The 22,288-nt window shown below is 33.4% G+C and overlaps 1 protein-coding gene and 1 pseudogene across 1 annotated transcript; both read left to right on the top strand.

Moving 5' to 3' along the window:
• Positions 1–19,548, top strand: part of LOC139870792 (peter Pan-like protein) — a 47,393-nt pseudogene extending 27,845 nt beyond the window's left edge.
• Positions 19,549–20,173: 625 nt separating this feature from the next.
• LOC139870790 (peter Pan-like protein) lies at positions 20,174–21,908 on the top strand. Its single transcript, XM_071858564.1, has 6 exons — positions 20,174–20,191; positions 20,640–20,825; positions 20,921–21,151; positions 21,212–21,304; positions 21,382–21,522; positions 21,894–21,908. Exons 1-6 carry the CDS (start codon positions 20,174–20,176, stop codon positions 21,906–21,908), a joined length of 684 nt encoding a protein of 227 aa, XP_071714665.1.
• Positions 21,909–22,288: the final 380 nt, after the last annotated feature.

The following is a 22,288-nucleotide window of genomic DNA, read 5'->3' as shown; positions in this document are numbered from 1 at the left end:
ATCTTTAGGATTCGCGTCAATTAGTAGATCGGTTTACTAATTCTTAGGTTACCAAGCAAAAGGGGCATATTCGGCTTTGATCATTCACCCATATAATGTAGTTTCATGTACTTGTGTCTATTTTGTAAATCATTTATAAAACCTGCATGTATTCTCATCCCAAAAATATTAGATTTTAAAAGTGGGACTATAACTCACTTTCACAGATTTTTACTTCGTCGGGAAGTAAGACTTGGCCACTGGTTAATTCACGAACCTATAACAATATATACATATATATCAAAGTATGTTCAAAATATATTTACAACACTTTTAATATATTTTGATGTTTTAAGTTTATTAAGTCAGCTGTCCTCGTTAGTAACCTACAACTAGTTGTCCACAGTTAGATGTACAGAAATAAATCGATAAATATTATCTTGAATCAATCCACGACCCAGTGTATACGTATCTCAGTATTGATCACAACTCAAACTATATATATTTTGGAATCAACCTCAACCCTGTATAGCTAACTCCAACATTCACATATAGAGTGTCTATGGTTGTTCCGAAATATATATAGATGTGTCGACATGATAGGTCGAAACATTGTATACGTGTCTATGGTATCTCAAGATTACATAATATACAATACAAGTTGATTAAGTTATGGTTGGAATAGATTTGTTACCAATTTTCACGTAGCTAAAATAAGAAAAATTATCCAATCTTGTTTTACCCATAACTTCTTCATTTTAAATCCGTTTTGAGTGAATCAAATTGCTATGGTTTCATATTGAACTCTATTTTATGAATCTAAACAGAAAAAGTATAGGTTTATAGTTGGAAAAATAAGTTACAAGTCATTTTTGTAAAGGTAGTCATTTCAGTCGAAAGAACGACGTCTAGATGACCATTTTAGAAAACATACTTCCACTTTGAGTTTAACCATAATTTTTGGATATAGTTTCATGTTCATAATAAAAATCATTTTCCCAGAATAACAACTTTTAAATCAAAGTTTATCATAGTTTTTAATTAACTAACCCAAAACAGCCCGCGGTGTTACTACGACGGCGTAAATCCGGTTTTACGGTGTTTTTCGTGTTTCCAGGTTTTAAATCATTAAGTTAGCATATAATATAGATATAGAACATGTGTTTAGTTGATTTTAAAAGTCAAGTTATAAGGATTAACTTTTATTTGCGAACAAGTTTAGAATTAACTAAACTATGTTCTAGTGATTACAAGTTTAAACCTTCGAATAAGATAGCTTTATATGTATGAATAGAATGATGTTATGAACATCATTACTACCTCAAGTTCCTTGGATAAACCTACTGGAAATGAGAAAAATAGATCTAGCTTTAAAGGATCATTGGATGGCTTGAAAGTTCTTGAAGCAGAATCATGACACGAAAACAATTTCAAGTAAGATTTCCACTCGAAATAAGATTGTTATAGTTATAGAAATTGAATTAAAGTTTGAATATGATTATTACCTTTTATTAGAAAGATAACCTACTATAAGTAACAAAGGTTTATTGATCTTGGATGATTACTTGGAATGGATTTAGAAAACTTGGAAGTAAACTTGCAATCTTGGAAGTATTCTTGATTTTATGAAACTAGAACTTTTGGAATTTATGAAGAACACTTAGAACTTGAAGATAGAACTTGAGAGAGATCAATAAGATGAAGAAAATTGAAGAATGAAAGTGTTTGTAGGTGTTTTTGGTCGTTGGTGTATGGATTAGATATAAAGGATATGTAATTTTGTTTTCATGTAAATAAGTCATGAATGATTACTCATATTTTTGTAATTTTATGAGATATTTTATGCTAGTTGCCAAATGATGGTTCCCACATGTGTTAGGTGACTCACATGGGCTGCTAAGAGCTGATCATTGTAGTGTATATACCAATAGTACATACATCTAAAAGCTGTGTATTGTACGAGTACGAATACGGGTGCATACGAGTAGAATTGTTGATGAAACTGAACGAGGATGTAATTGTAAGAATTTTTGTTAAGTAGAAGTATTTTGATAATTGTCTTGAAGTCTTTCAAAAGTGTATGAATACATAGTAAAACACTACATGTATATACATTTTAACTGAGTCGTTAAGTCATCGTTAGTCGTTACATGTAAATGTTGTTTTGAAACCTTTAGGTTAACGATCTTGTTGAATGTTGTTAACCCATTATTTATTATAACAAATGAGATGTTAAATTGTTATATTATCATGATATTATGATATATAATATATCTTAGTATGATATATATACAGTTAAATGTCGTTACAACGATAATCGTTACATATATGTCTCGTTTCGAAATCATTAAGTTAGTAGTCTTATTTTTACATATGTATTTCATTGTTAATACACTTAATAAAATATTTACTTATCATTTAACATAATTAACCAAGTGTATCAATATCTTAATATGATTCATATGTACCTAGTAAGACGTTGTTATAACGATAATCGTTATATATATCGTTTTCGAGTTTCTTAAATTAATAGTCTCATTTTTATGTATATAACTCATTGTTAAAATACCTAATGAGATACATACCTATAATAAAATCATGTTAACTATATATATAACCATATATATGTCATCGTATAGTTTTTACAAGTTTTAACGTTCGTGAATCACCGGTCAACTTGGGTGGTCAATTGTCTATATGAAACCTATTTCAATTAATCAAGTCTTAACAAGTTTGATTGCTTAACATGTTGGAAACACTTAATCATGTAAACAACAATTTCATTTAATATATATATATATAAACATGGAAAAGTTCGGGTCACTACAGTACCTACCCGTTAAATAAATTTCGTCCCGAAATTTTAAGCAGTTGGAGGTGTTGACGTATCTTCTGGAAATAAATGCGGGTATTTCTTCTTCATCTGATCTTCAAGCTCCCAGGTGAACTCGGGTCCTCTACGAGCATTCCATCGAACCTTAACAATTGGTATCTTGTTTTGTTTAAGTCTCTTAACCTCACGATCCATTATTTCGACGGGTTCTTCAATGAATTGAAGTTTTTCATTGATTTGGATTTCGTCCAACGGAATAGTGAGATCTTCTTTAGCAAAACATTTCTTCAAATTTGAGACGTGGAAAGTGTTATGTACTACCGCGAGTTGTTGAGGTAGCTCCAGTTGGTAAGCTACTGGTCCGACACGATCTATAATCTTGAATGGTCCAATGTACCTTGGATTTAGTTTCCCCCGTTTACCAAATCGAACAACGCCTTTCCAAGGTGAAACCTTAAGCATGACCATTTCTCTAATTTCAAACTCTATATCTTTTCTTTTACTGTCCGCGTAGCTCTTTTGTCGACTCTGGGCGGTTTTCAATCTTTGTTGAATTTGGATGATTTTCTCGGTAGTTTCTTGTATTATCTTCGGACCCGTAATCTGTCTATCCCCCACTTCACTCTAACAAATTGGAGACCTGCACTTTCTACCATAAAGTGCTTCAAACGGCACCATCTCAATGCTTGAATGGTAGCTGTTGTTGTAGGAAAATTCTGCTAATGGTAGATGTCGATCCCAACTGTTTCCGAAATCAATAACACAAGCTCGTAGCATGTCTTCAAGCGTTTATATCATCCTTTCGCTCTGCTCATCAGTTTGTGGATGATAGGCAGTACTCATGTCTAGATGAGTTCCCAATGCTTGCTGTAATGTCTGCCAGAATCTTGAAATAAATCTGCCATCCCTATCAGAGATAATAGAGATTGGTATTTCATGTCTGGAGACGACTTCCTTCAAATACAGTCATGCTAACTTCTCCATCTTTTCATCTTCTCTTATTGGCAGGAAGTGTGCTGACTTGGTGAGACGATCAACTATTACCCAAATAGTATCATAACCACTTGCAGTCCTTGGCAATTTAGTAATGAAATCCATGGTAATGTTTTCCCATTTCCATTCCGGGATTTCAGGTTGTTGTAGTAGACCTGATTGTTTCTAATGTTCAGCTATGACCTTAGAACACGTCAAACATTCTCCTACATATTTAGCAATATCGGCTTTCATACCTGGCCACCAAAAATGTTTCTTAAGATCCTTGTACATCTTCCCCGTTCCAGGATGTATTGAGTATCTGGTTTTATGAGCTTCTCTAAGTACCATTTCTCTCATATCTCCAAATTTTGGTACCCAAATTCTTTCAGCCCTATACCGGGTTCCGTCTTCCCGAATATTAAGATGCTTCTCCGATCCTTTGGGTATTTCATCCTTTAAATTTCCCTCTTTTAAAACTCCTTGTTGCGCCTCCTTTATTTGAGTAGTAAGGTTAGTGTGAATCATTATATTCATAAATTTTACTCGAATGGGTTCTCTGTCCTTTCTGCTTAAGGCGTCGGCTACCACATTTTCCTTCCCCGGGTGGTAACGAATCTCAAAGTCGTAATCATTCAACAATTCAATCCACCTACGCTGCCTCATATTCAGTTGTTTCTGATTAAATATGTGTTGAAGACTTTTGTGGTCGGTATATATAATACTTTTGACCCCATATAAGTAGTGCCTCCAAGTCTTTAATGCAAAAACAACCGCGCCTAATTCCAAATCATGCGTCATATAATTTTGCTCGTGAATCTTCAATTGTCTAGACACATAAGCAATCACCTTCGTCCGTTGCATTAATACACAACCGAGACCTTGCTTTGATGCGTCACAATAAATCACAAAATCATCATTCCCTTCAGGCAATGACAATATAGGTGTCGTAGTTAGCTTTTTCTTCAATAATTGAAATGCCTTCTCTTGTTCATCCTTCCATTCAAATTTCTTCCCTTTATGCGTTAATGCAGTCAAGGGTTTTGCTATTTTGGAGAAATCTTGGATGAATCTTCTGTAGTAACCAGCCAATCCTAAAAATTGACGTATATGCTTCGGAGTTTTTGGGGTTTCCCACTTTTCAACGGTTTCGATCTTTACCGGGTCCACCTGGATACCTTCTTTGTTCACTATGTGACCGAGGAATTGAACTTCTTCCAACCAAAATGCACACTTTGAAAACTTAGCGTACAGTTTTTCTTTCCTCAATACTTCTAGTACTTTTCTCAAATGTTCTTCGTGCTCTTGATCATTCTTTGAGTAAATAAGTATGTCATCGATGAAAACAATGACAAACTTGTCAAGATATGGCCCACACACTCGGTTCACAAGGTCCATGAACACAGCTGGTGCATTAGTCAATCCAAACGGCATAACCATAAACTCGTAATGACCATAACGCGTCCTAAAAGTAGTTTGTGGAATATCATCCTCCTTTACTCGCATTTGATGATATCCAGAACGTAAATCGATCTTCGAATAAACCGACGAGCCTTGTAGTTGATCAAATAAGTCGTCAATTCTCGGCAGTGGATAACGGTTTTTGATGGTAAGTTTGTTCAACTCTCTGTAGTCAATACACAACCTAAATGTACCATCCTTCTTCTTGACAAACAAAACAGGAGCTCCCCATGGTGATGAGCTTGGTCGAATGAAACTACGTTCTAATAGTTCTTGCAGTTGGCTTTGCAGTTCTTTCATCTCGTTGGGTGCGAGTCTATAAGGACACGAGCTATTGGTGCAGCTCCTGGTACAAGATTTATTTGAAATTCAACAGATCGATGTGGAGGTAGTCCCGGTAATTCTTTCGGAAATACATCGGGAAATTCTTTTGCGACGGGAACATCATTGATGCTCTTTTCTTCAGTTTGTACTTTCTCGACGTGTGCTAGAACAGCATAGCAACCTTTTCTTATTAGTTTTTGTGCCTTCAAATTACTAATAAGATGTAGCTTCATGTTGCCCTTTTCTCCGTACACCATTAAGGGTTCTCCTTCTTCTCGTACAATGCGAATTGCATTTTTATAACATACGATCTCTGCTTTCACCTTCTTCAGCCAGTCCATGCCAACTATTATATCAAAACTCCCTAACTCTACTGGTATCAAATCAATCTTAAATATTTCACTACCCAGTTTAATTTCTCGATTCCGGCATATATTATCTGCTAAAATTAATTTACTGTTTGCTAATTCGAGTAAAAATTTACTATCCAACGGCATCAATGGACAACTTAATTTAGCACAAAAATCTCTACTCATATAGCTTCTATCCGCACCCGAATCAAATAAAACGTAAGCAGATTTATTGTCAATAAGAAACGTACCCGTAACAAGCTCCGGGTCTTCCTGTGCCTCTGCCGCATTAATATTGAAAACTCTTCCGCGGCCTTGTCCATTCGTGTTCTCCTGGTTCGGGCAATTTCTAATAATGTGGCCTGGTTTTCCACATTTATAACAAACTACATTGGCATAACTTGCTCCGACACTACTTGCTCCGCCATTACTTGTTCCGACACCATTTGTTCCTTTCGTTCTGTTAACCCCTGGTCCGTAGACCTCACACTTCGCTGCGCTATGACCATTTCTTTTACACTTGTTGCAAAATTTGGTGCAGAACCCCGAGTGATACTTTTCACACCTTTGGCATAGCTGCTTCTGATTGTTGTTGTTGTTGCGGTTGTTATTGTTGTTGGGATGATTGTTGTAGTTGTTGTTGTTGTTGTTGTTGTTGTTGTTGTTGGGCCGTTTGTTGTAGTTGCGATTGATGTTGCGATTGTTGGGATAATTGTTGCGATTATTATTGTAATTGTTGTTGTTGTTGTATTGGTGATTCTTATCACCGTTTTCCTTCCACTTTCTTTTGACTTGCTTCACATTGGCCTCTTCAGCCGTCTGTTCTTTAATTCTTTCCTCAATCTGGTTCACTAGTTTGTGAGCCATTCTACATGCCTGTTGTATGGAGGAGGGCTCGTGTGAACTTATATCTTCTTGGATTCTTTCCGGTAATCCTTTCACAAACGCGTCGATCTTCTCTTCCTCATCTTCGAACGCTCCCGGACACAATAGGCACAATTCTGTGAATCGTCTTTTGTACGTGGTAATATAAAATCCTTGGGTTCGTAACCCTCTAAGTTCTGTCTTAAGCTTATTGACCTCGGTTCTGGGACGGTACTTCTCGTTCATCAAGTGCTTGAATGCTGACCACGGTAGTGCGTACGCATCATCTTGTCCCACTTGCTCTAGATAGGTATTCCACCATGTTAACGCAGAACCTGTGAAGGTATGCGTAGCGTACTTCACTTTGTCCTCTTCAGTACACTTACTTATGGCAAACACCGATTCGACCTTCTCGATCCACCGTTTCAATCCGATCGGTCCTTCGGTTCCATCAAATTCCAAAGGTTTGCAGGCAGTGAATTCTTTGTAGGTGCATCCTACACGATTTCCTGTACTGCTAGATCCAAGGTTATTGTTGGTATGTAGCGCAGCCTGTACTGCGGCTATGTTTGAAGCTAGAAAAGTACGGAATTCCTCTTCATTCATATTCACGGTGTGTCGAGTAGTCGGTGCCATTTCCTTCAAAATAGTCAAATGGAACATGTTAATCATACAGAATATTAAGAGTAGTTAATAGTATTTCGTAGCAAAATATGAACTCATTTATAAAAGCTTTTTATTCATATTAGCGTTTTATAAGTTTAAATTCGGGTAGTACCTACCCGTTAAGTTCATATTAGTAGCTAATATACAATTCAACTACTACAATTCTATATGAAAAACTGATTATAATAATATTTCGCGTTCAAACTTTTATACAATATTTTACAAACTTACAATACCGCTTATTTTACATAAAGCATGAAATATAGCACACAATAACTTTGATACAAGATAGTTGTGAAGATAATTCTAGCTAGTACACAAGTCGTTCAGTAAAGGCAATAAAGACACGTAATTCATACGTCCAGAAACAAGTCATGCATTCTGGTTTTACTAGGACTACTTCCCATCCTTGGTCTTGTGGAACATAACCGTTATGGCAGTTGATAAGACAGCGTGTTGTAACGTCGTCAAAGGGATGAGGGTTACGTAATGACCAACAGTCTCGTAATAACCTAAAAACCTCATTTCTTACCCCAATTACCGACTCCGTCACTTGTGGGAACGTTTTGTTTAATAGTTGTAGTCCGATGTTCTTTTTCTCACTTTAGTGATAAGCGAACATTACTAACCCGTAAGCATAGCATGCTTCTTTATGTTGCATGTTAGCCGCTTTTTCTAAATCATGAAGTCCTATATTCGGATACATTGAGTCAAAATAATTTCTTAACCCGTTGCGTAAAATAGCATTTGGGTTCCCCGCAATATATGCGTTAAAGTAAACACATCGTAACTTATGGGTTTCCCAATGTGATATCCCCCATCTTTCAAACGAAAGTCTCTTACAAACCAAGACATTCTTGGAACGTTCTTCGAATGTCTTACAAACTGATTTCGCCGTAAATAGTTGTGCCGAAGAATTCTGACCGACTCTAGACAAGATTTCATCAATCATGTCTCCGGGTAGGTCTCTTAAAATATTGGGTTGTCTATCCATTTTGTGTTTTTATACTGTAAAATAGACAAGAGTTAGATTCATAAAAAAAATATTTATTAATACAAGCAATTTTTACATATATCATAAAGCATAAGCACACTATATTACATATATTACACCACACGAATACAACTATCTTATTCCGACTCGCTCATTTCTTCTTCTTCGGTTTTGGTTCGTTTTGCCAAGTTTCTAGGGATATATGATGTTCCCCTAATACGAGCTGTCGTTTTCACAACAGTTTAGAAAAACCTGGTGGTTTAGAGGTTCCCGGGTCATTGTTACAACTTAAGGGCTTCGGGGGTTGACGATACATATAAAGTTCATCGGGGTTGGAATTAGATTTCTCTATTTTTATGCCCTTTCCCTTATTATTTTCTTTTGCCTTTTTAAATTTGGTTGGGGTAATTTCTATAACATCATCGGAATTCTCGTCGGAATCCGATTCATCGGAGAATTGGTAATCCTCCCAATATTTTGCTTCCTTGGCGGAAACACCATTGACCATAATTAACCTTGGTCGGTTGATTGAGAATTTTCTTTTACTTAACCGTTTTATTATTTCCCCCGCCGGTTCTATTTCCTCCTCCGGTTCCTCCTCTTCCGGTTCTGATTCTTCTTCCGGTTCTGATTCTTCTTCCGGTTCTTCTTCGGGAACTTGTGAATCAGTCCAATATATATTCGACTCTTCGTTATTATTAGGTGAGTCAATGGGATTTGTGCTAGAGGTAGACATCTATCACACAATATCAAACATGTTAAGAGATTAATATATCACATAATATATACATGTTAATAATATATAGTTTCCAACAAAAATGTTAAGCAATCATTTTTAAAGAAAACACGGTCGAAGTCCAGACTCACTAATGCATCCTAACAAACTCGATAAGACACACTAATGCAAATTTTCTGGTTCTCTAAGACCAACGATCGGATACCAACTGAAATATCCCGTTCTTATTGATTAAAAACGTTCCACATTAATTGATTTCGTTGCGAGGTTTTTACCTCTATATGAGACGTTTTTCAAAGACTGCATTCATTTTTAAAACAAACCATAACCTTTATTTCATAAATAAAGGTTTAAAAAGCTTTACGTAGATTATCAAATAATGATAATCTAAAATATCCTGTTTACACACGACCATTACATAATGGTTTACAATACAAATATGTTACATCGAAATCAGTTTCTTGAATGCAGTTTTTACACAATATCATACAAACATGGACTCCAAATCTTGTCCTTATTTTAGTATGCAACAGCGGAAGCTCTTAGTATTCACCTGAGAATAAACATGCTTTAAACGTCAACAAAAATGTTGGTGAGTTATAGGTTTAACCTATATATATCAAATCGTAACAATAGACCACAAGATTTCATATTTAAATACACATCCCATACATAGAGATAAAAATCATTCATATGGATTGAACACCTGGTAACCGACATTAACAAGATGCATATAAGAATATCCCCTATCATTCCGGGAAATCCTTCAGACATGATAAAAATGAATTCGAAGTACTAAAGCATCCGGTACTTTGGATGGGGTTCGTTAGGCCCAATAGATCTATCTTTAGGATTCGCGTCAATTAGTAGATCGGTTTACTAATTCTTAGGTTACCAAGCAAAAGGAGAATATTTGGCTTCGATCATTCACCCATATAATGTAGTTTCACGTACTTGTGTCTATTTTGTAAATCATTTATAAAACCTGCATGTATTCTCATCCCAAAAATATTAGATTTTAAAAGTGGGACTATAACTCACTTTCACAGATTTTTACTTCGTCGGGAAGTAAGACTTGGCCACTGGTTGATTCACGAACCTATAACAATATATACATATATATCAAAGTATGTTCAAAATATATTTACAACACTTTTAATATATTTTGATGTTTTAAGTTTATTAAGTCAGCTGTCCTCGTTAGTAACCTACAACTAGTTGTCCACAGTTAGATGTACAGAAATAAATCGATAAATATTATCTTGAATCAATCCACGACCCAGTGTATACGTATCTCAGTATTGATCACAACTCAAACTATATATATTTTGGAATCAACCTCAACCCTGTATAGCTAACTCCAACATTCACATATAGAGTGTCTATGGTTGTTCCGAAATATATATAGATGTGTCGACATGATAGGTCGAAACATTGTATACGTGTCTATGGTATCTCAAGATTACATAATATACAATACAAGTTGATTAAGTTATGGTTGGAATAGATTTGTTACCAATTTTCACGTAGCTAAAATAAGAAAAATTATCCAATCTTGTTTTACCCATAACTTCTTCATTTTAAATCCGTTTTGAGTGAATCAAATTGCTATGGTTTCATATTGAACTTTATTTTATGAATCTATACAGAAAAAGTATAGGTTTATAGTCGAAAAAATAAGTTACAAGTCATTTTTGTAAAGGTAGTCATTTCAGTCGAAAGAACGACGTCTAGATGACCATTTTAGAAAACATACTTCCACTTTGAGTTTAACCATAATTTTTTGATATAGTTTCATGTTCATAATAAAAATCATTTTCCCAGAATAACAACTTTTAAATCAAAGTTTGTCATAGTTTTTAATTAACTAACCCAAAACAGCCCGCGGTGTTACTACGACGGCGTAAATCCGGTTTTACGGTGTTTTTCGTGTTTCCAGGTTTTAAATCATTAAGTTAGCATATCATATAGATATAGAACATGTGTTTAGTTGATTTTAAAAGTCAAGTTAGAAGGATTAACTTTTATTTGCGAACAAGTTTAGAATTAACTAAACTATGTTCTAGTGATTACAAGTTTAAACCTTCGAATAAGATAGCTTTATATGTATGAATAGAATGATGTTATGAACATCATTACTACCTCAAGTTCCTTGGATAAACCTACTGGAAATGAGAAAAATAGATCTAGCTTCAAAGGATCATTGGATGGCTTGAAAGTTCTTGAAGCAGAATCATGACACGAAAACAATTTCAAGTAAGATTTCCACTCGAAATAAGATTGTTATAGTTATAGAAATTGAATTAAAGTTTGAATATGATTATTACCTTGTATTAGAAAGATAACCTACTGTAAGTAACAAAGGTTTATTGATCTTGGATGATTACTTGGAATGGATTTAGAAAACTTGGAAGTAAACTTGCAATCTTGGAAGTATTCTTGATTTTATGAAACTAGAACTTTTGGAATTTATGAAGAACACTTAGAACTTGAAGATAGAACTTGAGAGAGATCAATTAGATGAAGAAAATTGAAGAATGAAAGTGTTTGTAGGTGTTTTTGGTCGTTGGTGTATGGATTAGATATAAAGGATATGTAATTTTATTTTCATGTAAATAAGTCATGAATGATTACTCATATTTTTGTAATTTTATGAGATATTTTATGCTAGTTGCCAAATGATGGTTCCCACATGTGTTAGGTGACTCACATGGGCTGCTAAGAGCTGATCATTGGAGTGTATATACCAATAGTACATACATCTAAAAGCTGTGTATTGTACGAGTACGAATACGGGTGCATACGAGTAGAATTGTTGATGAAACTGAACGAGGATGTAATTGTAAGCATTTTTGTTAAGTAGAAGTATTTTGATAAGTGTCTTGAAGTCTTTCAAAAGTGTATGAATACATATTAAAACACTACATGTATATACATTTTAACTGAGTCGTTAAGTCATCGTTAGTCGTTACATGTAAATGTTGTTTTGAAACCTTTAGGTTAACGATCTTGTTGAATGTTGTTAACCCATTATTTATTATAACAAATGAGATGTTAAATTGTTATATTATCATGATATTATGATATATAATATATCTTATTATGATATATATACAGTTAAATGTCGTTACAATGATAATCGTTACATATATGTCTCGTTTCGAAATCATTAAGTTAGTAGTCTTATTTTTACATGTGTATTTCATTGTTAATACACTTAATAATATATTTACTTATCATTTAACATAATTAACCAAGTGTATCAATATCTTAATATGATTCATATGTACCTAGTAAGACGTTGTTATAACGATAATCGTTATATATATCGTTTTCGAGTTTCTTAAATTAATAGTCTCATTTTTATGTATATAACTCATTGTTAAAATACCTAATGAGATACATACTTATAATAAAATCATGTTAACTATATATATAACCATATATATGTCATTGTATAGTTTTTACAAGTTTTAACATTCGTGAATCACCGGTCAACTTGGGTGGTCAATTGTCTATATGAAACCTATTTCAATTAATCAAGTCTTAACAAGTTTGATTGCTTAACATGTTGGAAACACTTAATCGTGTAAATAATAATTTCATTTAATATATATATATATATAAACATGGAAAAGTTCGGGTCACTACAATTAGGGCCAGTAGCGTTTGCTTCATTATCTGCCATTACTGCACTACCACAACACTCACACCAAGTCTTAGTATTAACTAGGTTAGTATTAACAACTAACACATAACCTGTCCTAGTACTCGCTTAACCCATCCCCAGCATGTTATGTTTGACATGACTCTACTAAGTTTGGGAACATGGCATTTAGATCACAATGCACATGCTGCTAAACTAAGCTCTGATACCAACTTGTGACAATGCTATTTTTTTTTTTAAATACGTGGCGGAAGCATTTATTTATTAATTACCAAATACACTTTATCAGTGTCACATGACCACATCACAAAATACATGTTTTAAATGGAAGAGATGTAATTACATTCGGTTTACAAAAGAACACAGTTCATATGATAAAAGACTCCATCAGAGTTAAACACTGTCAAACATAACATTAGCATGCCCGTCTTCTCCCAAAAGCAATATCTACAAAGCTACAACCTGCAGGGAGGAGATGGAGGGGAATTAGCACGAAGCTAAGTGAGTACGACTAACTACAGGCCATAGCATATAGAAGTGTTATACTAATCATGTCACATAGTCTAACACACAAACATCACCCAAGTGCCGTCTACAGAGACTTTGGTGGCTCGGCCAAACCATTAACCACCAGCTGATCGGACTGGGGCTTACCAGAAGTTCCTCCACCACCGTATATATATACATAATCTACACGCAACGGACGCGTCATTCACATGTATATACACTACGGTTGTCTAGGCTACCACAGAGGAACCCAACCCGCATGTTGATCTCTCCTACCGAGGCTACCACACAATAGGGACGCACTGGGCTCTAGCAGACAAGCATGAACTAACATGCAATCATCATCACAGACTAACTAACAGTATCAGTAAGTATATCTAACAAGCATGGCAATCATAATATAACATGCTACTATATACTATATACTCCAGTTAGTCTCACTCACTGATTACCAGCAAATGAGAAGGTGTTCAGCTGCCTAATCACTGAACCTTCTCTTTCTCCTTTTCTCCTGAGAAAGACATATACACAAGTTAGTTATAATGTCTCGATAACAACCCGACAACAAAATAATAACACTAAATACCAACACTTAAGCATTTAACAACTGGTCTGTCAACCGTACCATTAACACTCTCAATCGTACGTTTGAGAACACTCAACAGTACGGGTGACAGCTTACTCGTACGTTTGGTCTATGACCAAACATCCTACAGTGACTAATCTGATCCGTACGGTTCATCGCACGAGTGACCAGTGACTCGTACGAGTCACATCTCAACCGTACGTATCATCATAATTATATTATAAGTTTCCATCACCACTCACTCGCACAGTTCACCACACGGGTGACTTCCTCAACCGTACGAGTGAAGGCGCACTCGTGCGAGTGATGAAGAACAGTAGCAGCAACTATTTATACGAGTTTCAACTCAAAAGCACAACATCAAACATCAATTCATACACTAAATTAATACCTACAATCATGTAATCACTATATGATAAGTCTACATCATAAGTTCAACCCATAACGACACTCAAAAGCTTGCAAAACAAGGCATACACTTAAAATCCCTAATTCTGACCAAAATAAAGTTTGATCTAGCTTCTTAAAACCTTATCATTGGATAGTAAACTTCAAGACAAGTTCAACGATAGTTTATTCATCAAAAACGGAGTTACGGTTAGAAAGTTACAGCCTTTTCAAGTTTACCAAAAACTGACCAGTGCTCACTCGCGCGGACAAGACCTCACTCGTGCGAGTGAGTCCTAAACCGCGTGGTTGAGCCTCAAATGTGTGGTCACTCGTACGAGTGACCTGTCAGAAGTGTGGGAGCTGCTAGAACATTCCAGCTCGCTGATTTTTACCATTTTGGCCCAAAAACTCAATTTTTGCAAAATTTAACACCAAAACCACTCCCAAAACATCATATAAACTATATAAAACATATTTCTAACATCAATTAGACACAACAAACACTTAAGATTAGGATTCAAGCATCAAAATCTAACTTTTACTCAAGAACACAAAAACCCCATTTAAACAAGAATCAAGACATGAATCAAAGTGATGCTTACCTTAAAATGATCACAAAATCACAAAGAACAAGAAGATGTGAATAATTTAAGCTCTAGATCAAAGATTAGATTTTATATTTTGAAGTAGGTGAAGGAGATGAAGAACGGTGTGTGTTTGGGAATAATCTGAAAAGTGAGAGAAATGGCCAGCTCTAGACACTTAATTGTGGATAATTTCCACACTGTGCAACACACGGGCATTTATCAATTATCTGATATCTTTCGCACATCATTTGGCAACTCAAACGGAGTCCAAATTAAATAAACAAACCTGTTCTGTGACCCTTGTCATAAACTGGTCCTAACCACATTATTATTTAATAATAAATTTTAACTTAAAATTAAAACATATATTTAATCGACACGAACTTAAGGGTAAATAAGTAATCTTGCAGCTAGGCCCGATTGAGGATGTTACAGTAATGTTACTAATACTTTCATTATTACTATTAATATTAATATCAATATCAGTATTATTAATATTAATGTTATTATTATTGTTATAATTTTAATTAAAAAGTTATGATTATTAATTATTATTATTACTAAAAATTATCATTTTTATTAGTATTAATACTATCATATTATTATTAATTCCTTTATTAATAATATTATTATTATTAGTAATATTATTATTAGAATTATTAAAGTATTAATATATTTATACTTGTTAATTTCCAAACTTAAGAATTATAATCAGATATATAAACACAGTTATATATATATAAATATAAATACAATCATATGAATATAAATTATATAAATATGTACAACCCTACGAAATTCGTTTCTGATCACCATCAAACTGTTTAAGTTTTTGTTTCCTGTCTGTTAAAGTTAATTAATCGAATCTTTCATGGCTATAAGACAATTCATCAAACCCAAATTCAGTTAAGAGTCTTTTTCTACTTTTATTTTTTTTTTTTATTTTTTTCTTCTTCCTGGCTAGCTAATTATCTGTCGACTACAAGGGTTATAAAACCATTCAATTATGGTGTAACTAGGGAAAAACATTTGATTTTTCCATTACTATTTTCAAATATAAACCTTGTTAGCTTTTATCAAATCGAATTAACTCAAGAAAAATGGAAACAAAACCGGCAACCTCTGTTCTTCCACTTTTTAGCCAAACCTCGAATTTGATTCAATTTTCAAAATGTAATAATGCAATCTTGTTAGTTTTCCTTTACTCAAACTACCTGCAAAATTTGAAGTTCCAATTCCTAATATCAAATTCCAATTCCAATTTCGAAGTCAAAGTTTTGGTTTTTAAAAGTCAACGAATTGTTCATCTTAAAATTCGAGTTCATATTGATGTTTATGCAACAATTAATGATTCAGAAAGCTCACATGAATGATTTAAAACATAATTCATGTTATAAGTATAATTTAAAACTGCTTGAAATTCAAAATCAAAATTATTATTTTTTTATATTTATCGTGACAGCAGCAGACCTGTGGATATATATATTTAATTTTTTTCATTTAAATTAATTTCAAACACCCCACCAGATTATTTCTGTTTTGTTTAAGCTTAAACCCAACTGATTTGTTTTGAGGTTATAACTGATAATACCACGGGTCGATTGAATCTATGAAGAAGAAGAAAGATGGAATAAAAAGGATTACGGTTTATATAATAATTAGTTTAGTATTATTCCAGAAAAACAAAAATGGCGTAATGGTTGGGTGTTGAGTCGGGTGAGCGGGAGGTCTTGGGTTCGAGTCCGGTTCATGACATTTTTTCTGGAAAAGCTATAAAGGTAGATTTCTATATCAAAATCCTTTTTATTTTTATTATTATTATTATTATTAGTCTTATAATTATTTTCATCGTTTTTATCATTTATTAGTATTATTACAATTATAGTAATTATAGTTATTAATAACATTATTGTTACTAATATTATTATCATTGTCATGTATTATTATTTAGGATTACTGTTATTATTAATATTGTTGTTATTATTATTATTTAGTATTATGACATTATTAGGTATTATCAATGTTATTATTAATAACATTAGTATTATCATTATTAGCATTGCTATTGTTAAAAATTATTATTTTTACAACTATATTATTATTATTGTCGGTTTTTACTACTAGTATCATTATTAATGTTATTATTATTAATATTATTATTAAGATCATCATTATTATAATTATCAATATTGTTATTAATAGTATTATAATTATTATTATTATTATTATTACAAATATAAGTATTAGGATAAAAATTATCATTTATTATTGTTATAATGATTATAATTATTATTATTAGTATTATTATGAAAATAATAAAATTTATTAATATTAGTATTAGTATCATTTCTATTAGTATTATTAACATATCTAAAATTTTATATCATTACTATCATTATTAGTAATATTAAGCATTGCCAATATTAACATTTTTGACATGACAAATATTATTTAAGTATTATTATGACTACCAGTTTCAACAAGCAAATGTTATATATACAAAAATATATTTAATATACATAACCTAACTATATTAATATTTTTATACAAAACGAATAGATAATGAAATATATATATAAGTTATTAATATAAAAACTATATCACTAATAATAATATAAATATTTGTTCGATTACGATTATATGTATTAATGAATAAACAAATAATATAGGTTCGTGAATCCGAGGCCAACCTTGCACTTGTTCAATGTCGTCATATGTATTTTTACTACAAAATACAGTATTGTGAGTTTCATTTGCTCCCTTTTTAAATGCTTTGGCAATAAATATTTTTGGGACTGAGAATACATACACTGCTTTTATAAATGTTTGTCGAAATAGACACAAGTATTCAAAAATTACATTCTATGGTTGGATTATCGCAATCGAATATGCCCCTTTTTAGCTTGGTAGCCTAAGAATTTGGGAACAGACACCCTAATTGACGCGAATCCTAAAGGTAGATCTACGGGCACTAACTCCCCCATACAAGAAAATGGTATGCTTTAGTACTTCGAGTTTATATTATACAGATGGATTTTTGTTTGGGGATATTCTATATGCATTATGTTAATGTCGGTTACCAGTTGTTCAATCCATATGAATGATTTTTAAACACTTGCGAGTGTATGATTAATGAATAAAGGAAATCTTGTGGTCTATTAAAATTATGGAAATGATTGATTACGATAAACTAATAAACTCACCAACCTTTTGGTTGAGACTTTAAAGCATGTTTATTCTCAGTTATGAAAGAAATCTTTCGCTGTGCATTTGCTCATTTTAGAGATATTACTTGGAGTCATTCATGATATATTTCAAAAGATGTTGCATTCGAGTCGTAGAGTTCATCAAGATTATTATTAAGTCAACTATAGTTGGATATATTATGAAATGGTATGCATGCAGTCAACTTTCGATGTATAGAAAGTTTGTCTTTTAAAAACGAATGCAATGTTTGTAATATGTATCATATAGAGGTCAATTACCTCGCGATTTAACCAAATGTAATGTATTCGTCCAGATGGATTATGACGGGTCACTACACTCGTTATCTATTAATATATCACTGTATGTATTTTTTTTTTAACTAGTTCGCTTGTTATTTATTTATCTGGTGGTGTTAATTGCAGGTGAAGAAACGTAACAACCTTAGAGATTTCTTTAATGTTGCGGGGCCAATGGGAGTTACTCATTTTCTTATGTTATCAAAAATAGGAAACTCTCCTTATTTGAGAGTTGCACGAACGCCACAGGGTCCCACTCTTATGTTTAAAATTCAGGAGTACTCATTAGCTGTTGATATCGCTAATTCTCTTTTACGTCCAAGAGTTCCGAAAGATTTGTTTAAAAACTCACCTCTGGTAACTCCCTAATTTTAAGTACATACTTTTTTCATCATTTAAGGTTTTATTTTTTTATTTAGATTGTGTTGTCAGGTTTTGGGACCGGGGAGCAACATTTGAAGCTGGTGACTATAATGTTTCAAAACATCTTTCCTGCCATCGACATTAATACAGTGAGTGTATATTTTTTATATTATATTTGTATGTTTATCAATAGCTTTTATTTTTAATGTTGGAACACATATTGCAGGTTAAACTATCATCATGCTAGAGAATCGTGTTACTTAATTACAACAAAGACACGAAGCTTATCGATTTTTGGCATTATTCAATTAGATTGCAGCCAGTTGGTGTCTCTCGTAGAATAAGAAAGTTTGTGCAAAATCATCAAGTGCAAAATCCATCCATCCATCCATCCATCCATCTAACTCTCATTTTTTTCTTCTAAAAAACTATAACTATATAAGAACTCGCGCAACTTCATTCAAATGATGAAGACTCGTAAACAAATACAACGTCAAAGCCAACTAGGCACGACTACAGCCGAGAAAAAGCGAAAAACAACACAAGCCTCACTAAAGTCAACAACATACGAAGAACCAACACCAAAGTTGAACAACAATATAAAACAAACAACAGCCACAATACTAATAACAAAGCACAAAGCAACCACCTACTAAAATAAACACAAAAACCTCACATGCCATCAACATTAAATTTTCTCATCTCTCCCACTAAACTTTCCTGACCCTATACTTTCTCTTTTTTTTTGTAGACGTCTTCGGGTTAAGAAATTTTCCTTCAACCTAAACATCTTTGAAATCTTTTTTTGCTTTCTCAAAAAAGGTGCCGCCAATTACAACCATATGATGTAAAGCCGATGAATAGGGAGCATCCTTGATATCCACCTTATGCAAGTCTACAACCTAAACAACTACGGAACAGAACCAAACTCGATTAGTTAGTCTTAAAAGATGCTCATTTTCTTGAGGGCTTAAACCCAAATCATTTTTAGCTAATTTGTCAACAGATTAGCCTAAATAAAGGCCCAAAACAGGAGGCCCAGAAACAATCGAACCACTATCTAAACCTAGCGATCCATCCAGCACACCATCAACAACCTTCAACCTACACGTCGAAACCCCGTAATCATCGTCTCTCATTAAAAGCCCCATCACTCTCTAAACGAACTCTCACTGCCCTTGTTCATCGTTTCTTTTTAAAACCCCTTCAAAATACTTCACTGCCGCCTCTCTTAGACACATCGAATTCAGGTATGTAACTCTATTTTCACGTTTACTTTTCATCAAATCGTATTCATCTTTCTTAATTTTTGCATTTACCAATCACTTGTATGTTTATACACAGTTTGAGTTTTAGGGCACCGAGTTACTTACTTATTTGTCTATACATAGATGGCTCACTTCCGTAATGTAAGTAATTTCAGCTATTAAAGCTTTTATTCTTTATTAAAATGCACAGATACTAGTTTACTGTTATGTTAATCAGGATTTGTATAAATAGGTATTGAAGTGAAAAAAATCCACCTGAATAGCAATGGTTTTGGCTTTATTTGGTCTTAATGATCTGTTTAACGATTACAACAGAAACTAGAGAGAAATTGATTCACATTTCATAAGCTAACTATTTTAGTGATTCAATCGACAATTTATACTACTCAAGTAACAAATTAATTTTGTTAGACGTCCATTCCGTTTTTTTCGTTACGCCATCGTCAGCAGGTCACATAGCTTTCATTTAGTTAGTTCTGTTGTAACCGCACATTTGGCACGTGTGTATGCTTAAACTCATACTTACATATTGTAATTGTAGATTATATAAAATAAAAAGTTACAAAAATTATATATATATTTAAATCAGAAAAAGAAGATTGGATTTGTGAAGCCAGCAAAGAAGCAACCACCACAACAGAATGTGGATCCTGTAACTGGTGATAAAATACCATGGAGTTTTGTTTTTTCAAGGTTGAAATTACCTGGTTCTCTTAAACAATTGCAAGCTGATTTGCTTAATATGATGCTTCCGTATACTGCTTTAAACCTAAAGGTATATATACCCGTTACCTATTAATATCTAACTGTATGTATTGTTTTTTTAACTCGTTCGCTTGTTATTTATTTATCTGGTGGTGTTAATTGCAGGAGAAGAAACGTAACAACCTTAGAGATTTCTTGAATGTTGCAGGGCCAATGGGAGTTACTAATTTTCTTATGTTATCGAAAACAGGAAACTCTCCTTATTTGATAGTTGCACGAACGCCACAGGGTCCCACTCTTACATTTAAAATTCAGGAGTACTCGTTAGCTGTTGATATCGCTAATTCTCTTTTACGTCCAAGAGTTTCGGAAGATTTGTTTAAAAACTCACCTCTGGTAACTCCCTAATTTTATGTACATTTTTTTCATCATTTAAGGTTTTACTTTTTTATTTAGATTGTGTTGTCTGGTTTTGGGACCGGGGAGCAACATTTGAAGCTGGTGACTATAATGTTTCAAAACATCTTTCCTACCATCGACATTAATACTGTGAGTGTATATTTTTTATATTATGTTTGTATGTTTATCAATAGCTTTTATTTTTAATGTTGGAACACATATTGCAGGTTAAACTATCATCATGCCAGAGAATTGTGTTACTTAATTACAACAAAGACACGAAGCTTATCAATTTTCCGCATTATTCAATTAGATTACCGCCAGTTGGTGTCTATCGTAGAATAAGAAAGTTTGTGCGAAATCATCAAGTGCAAAATCCATCCATCCATCCAACTCTCATTTTTTTTTTTCTAAAAAACTATAACTATATAAGAACTCGCGCAACATCATCCAAATGATGAAGACTCGTAAACGAATACAACACCAAAGCCACAAGGCACGACTACAACCGAGAAAAAGCGGAAAGCAACACAAGCCTCACTAAAGTCAACAACATGCGAAGAACCTACACCAAAGTCGAACAACAATATAAAACAAACTACATCCACAATACTAATAACAAAGCACGAGCAACCACCTACTAAAATAAACACAAAAACCTCACATGCCATCAACATTAAATTTTTTCTTCTCTCCCAGAGAACTTTCCTGACCCTATACTTTCTCTTTTGTTTTGTAGACGTCTTCGGGTTAAGAAATTTTCCTTCAACCTAAACATCTTTGAAATCTTTCTTTGCTTTCTCAAATAAGGTGCCACCAATTACAACCATATGATGTAAAGCCGATGAAGAGGGAGCATCCTTAATATCCACCTTATGCAAGTCTACAACCTAAACAACTATAGAACGAAACCAAACTCGATTAGTTAGTCTTAAAAGTTGCTCATTTTCTTGGGGGCTCAAACCCAAATCATTTTTAGCTAATTTATCAACAGATGAGCCTAAATAATGGCCCAAAACAGGAGGCCCAGAAACAATCGAACCACTATCTAAACCTAGCGATCCATCCAGCACACCATCAACAACCTTCAACCTGCACGTCATTGATAGACTTCATCATCACCACATCTTCAAA

This window comes from Rutidosis leptorrhynchoides, chromosome 10 (assembly GCF_046630445.1).
Source record: "Rutidosis leptorrhynchoides isolate AG116_Rl617_1_P2 chromosome 10, CSIRO_AGI_Rlap_v1, whole genome shotgun sequence".
NCBI classification, from domain to species: domain Eukaryota; kingdom Viridiplantae; phylum Streptophyta; class Magnoliopsida; order Asterales; family Asteraceae; genus Rutidosis; species Rutidosis leptorrhynchoides.
This window is presented reverse-complemented; position numbering and strand designations above follow the sequence as displayed.

Coding starts and splice junctions, on each gene's coding strand:
- LOC139870790 (XM_071858564.1), top strand. Junction 21,152..21,211: donor TGTTTAAAAACTCACCTCTG/GTAACTCCCTAA, acceptor TTTTTTATTTAG/ATTGTGTTGTCTGGTTTTGG. Junction 21,305..21,381: donor CTACCATCGACATTAATACT/GTGAGTGTATAT, acceptor CACATATTGCAG/GTTAAACTATCATCATGCCA.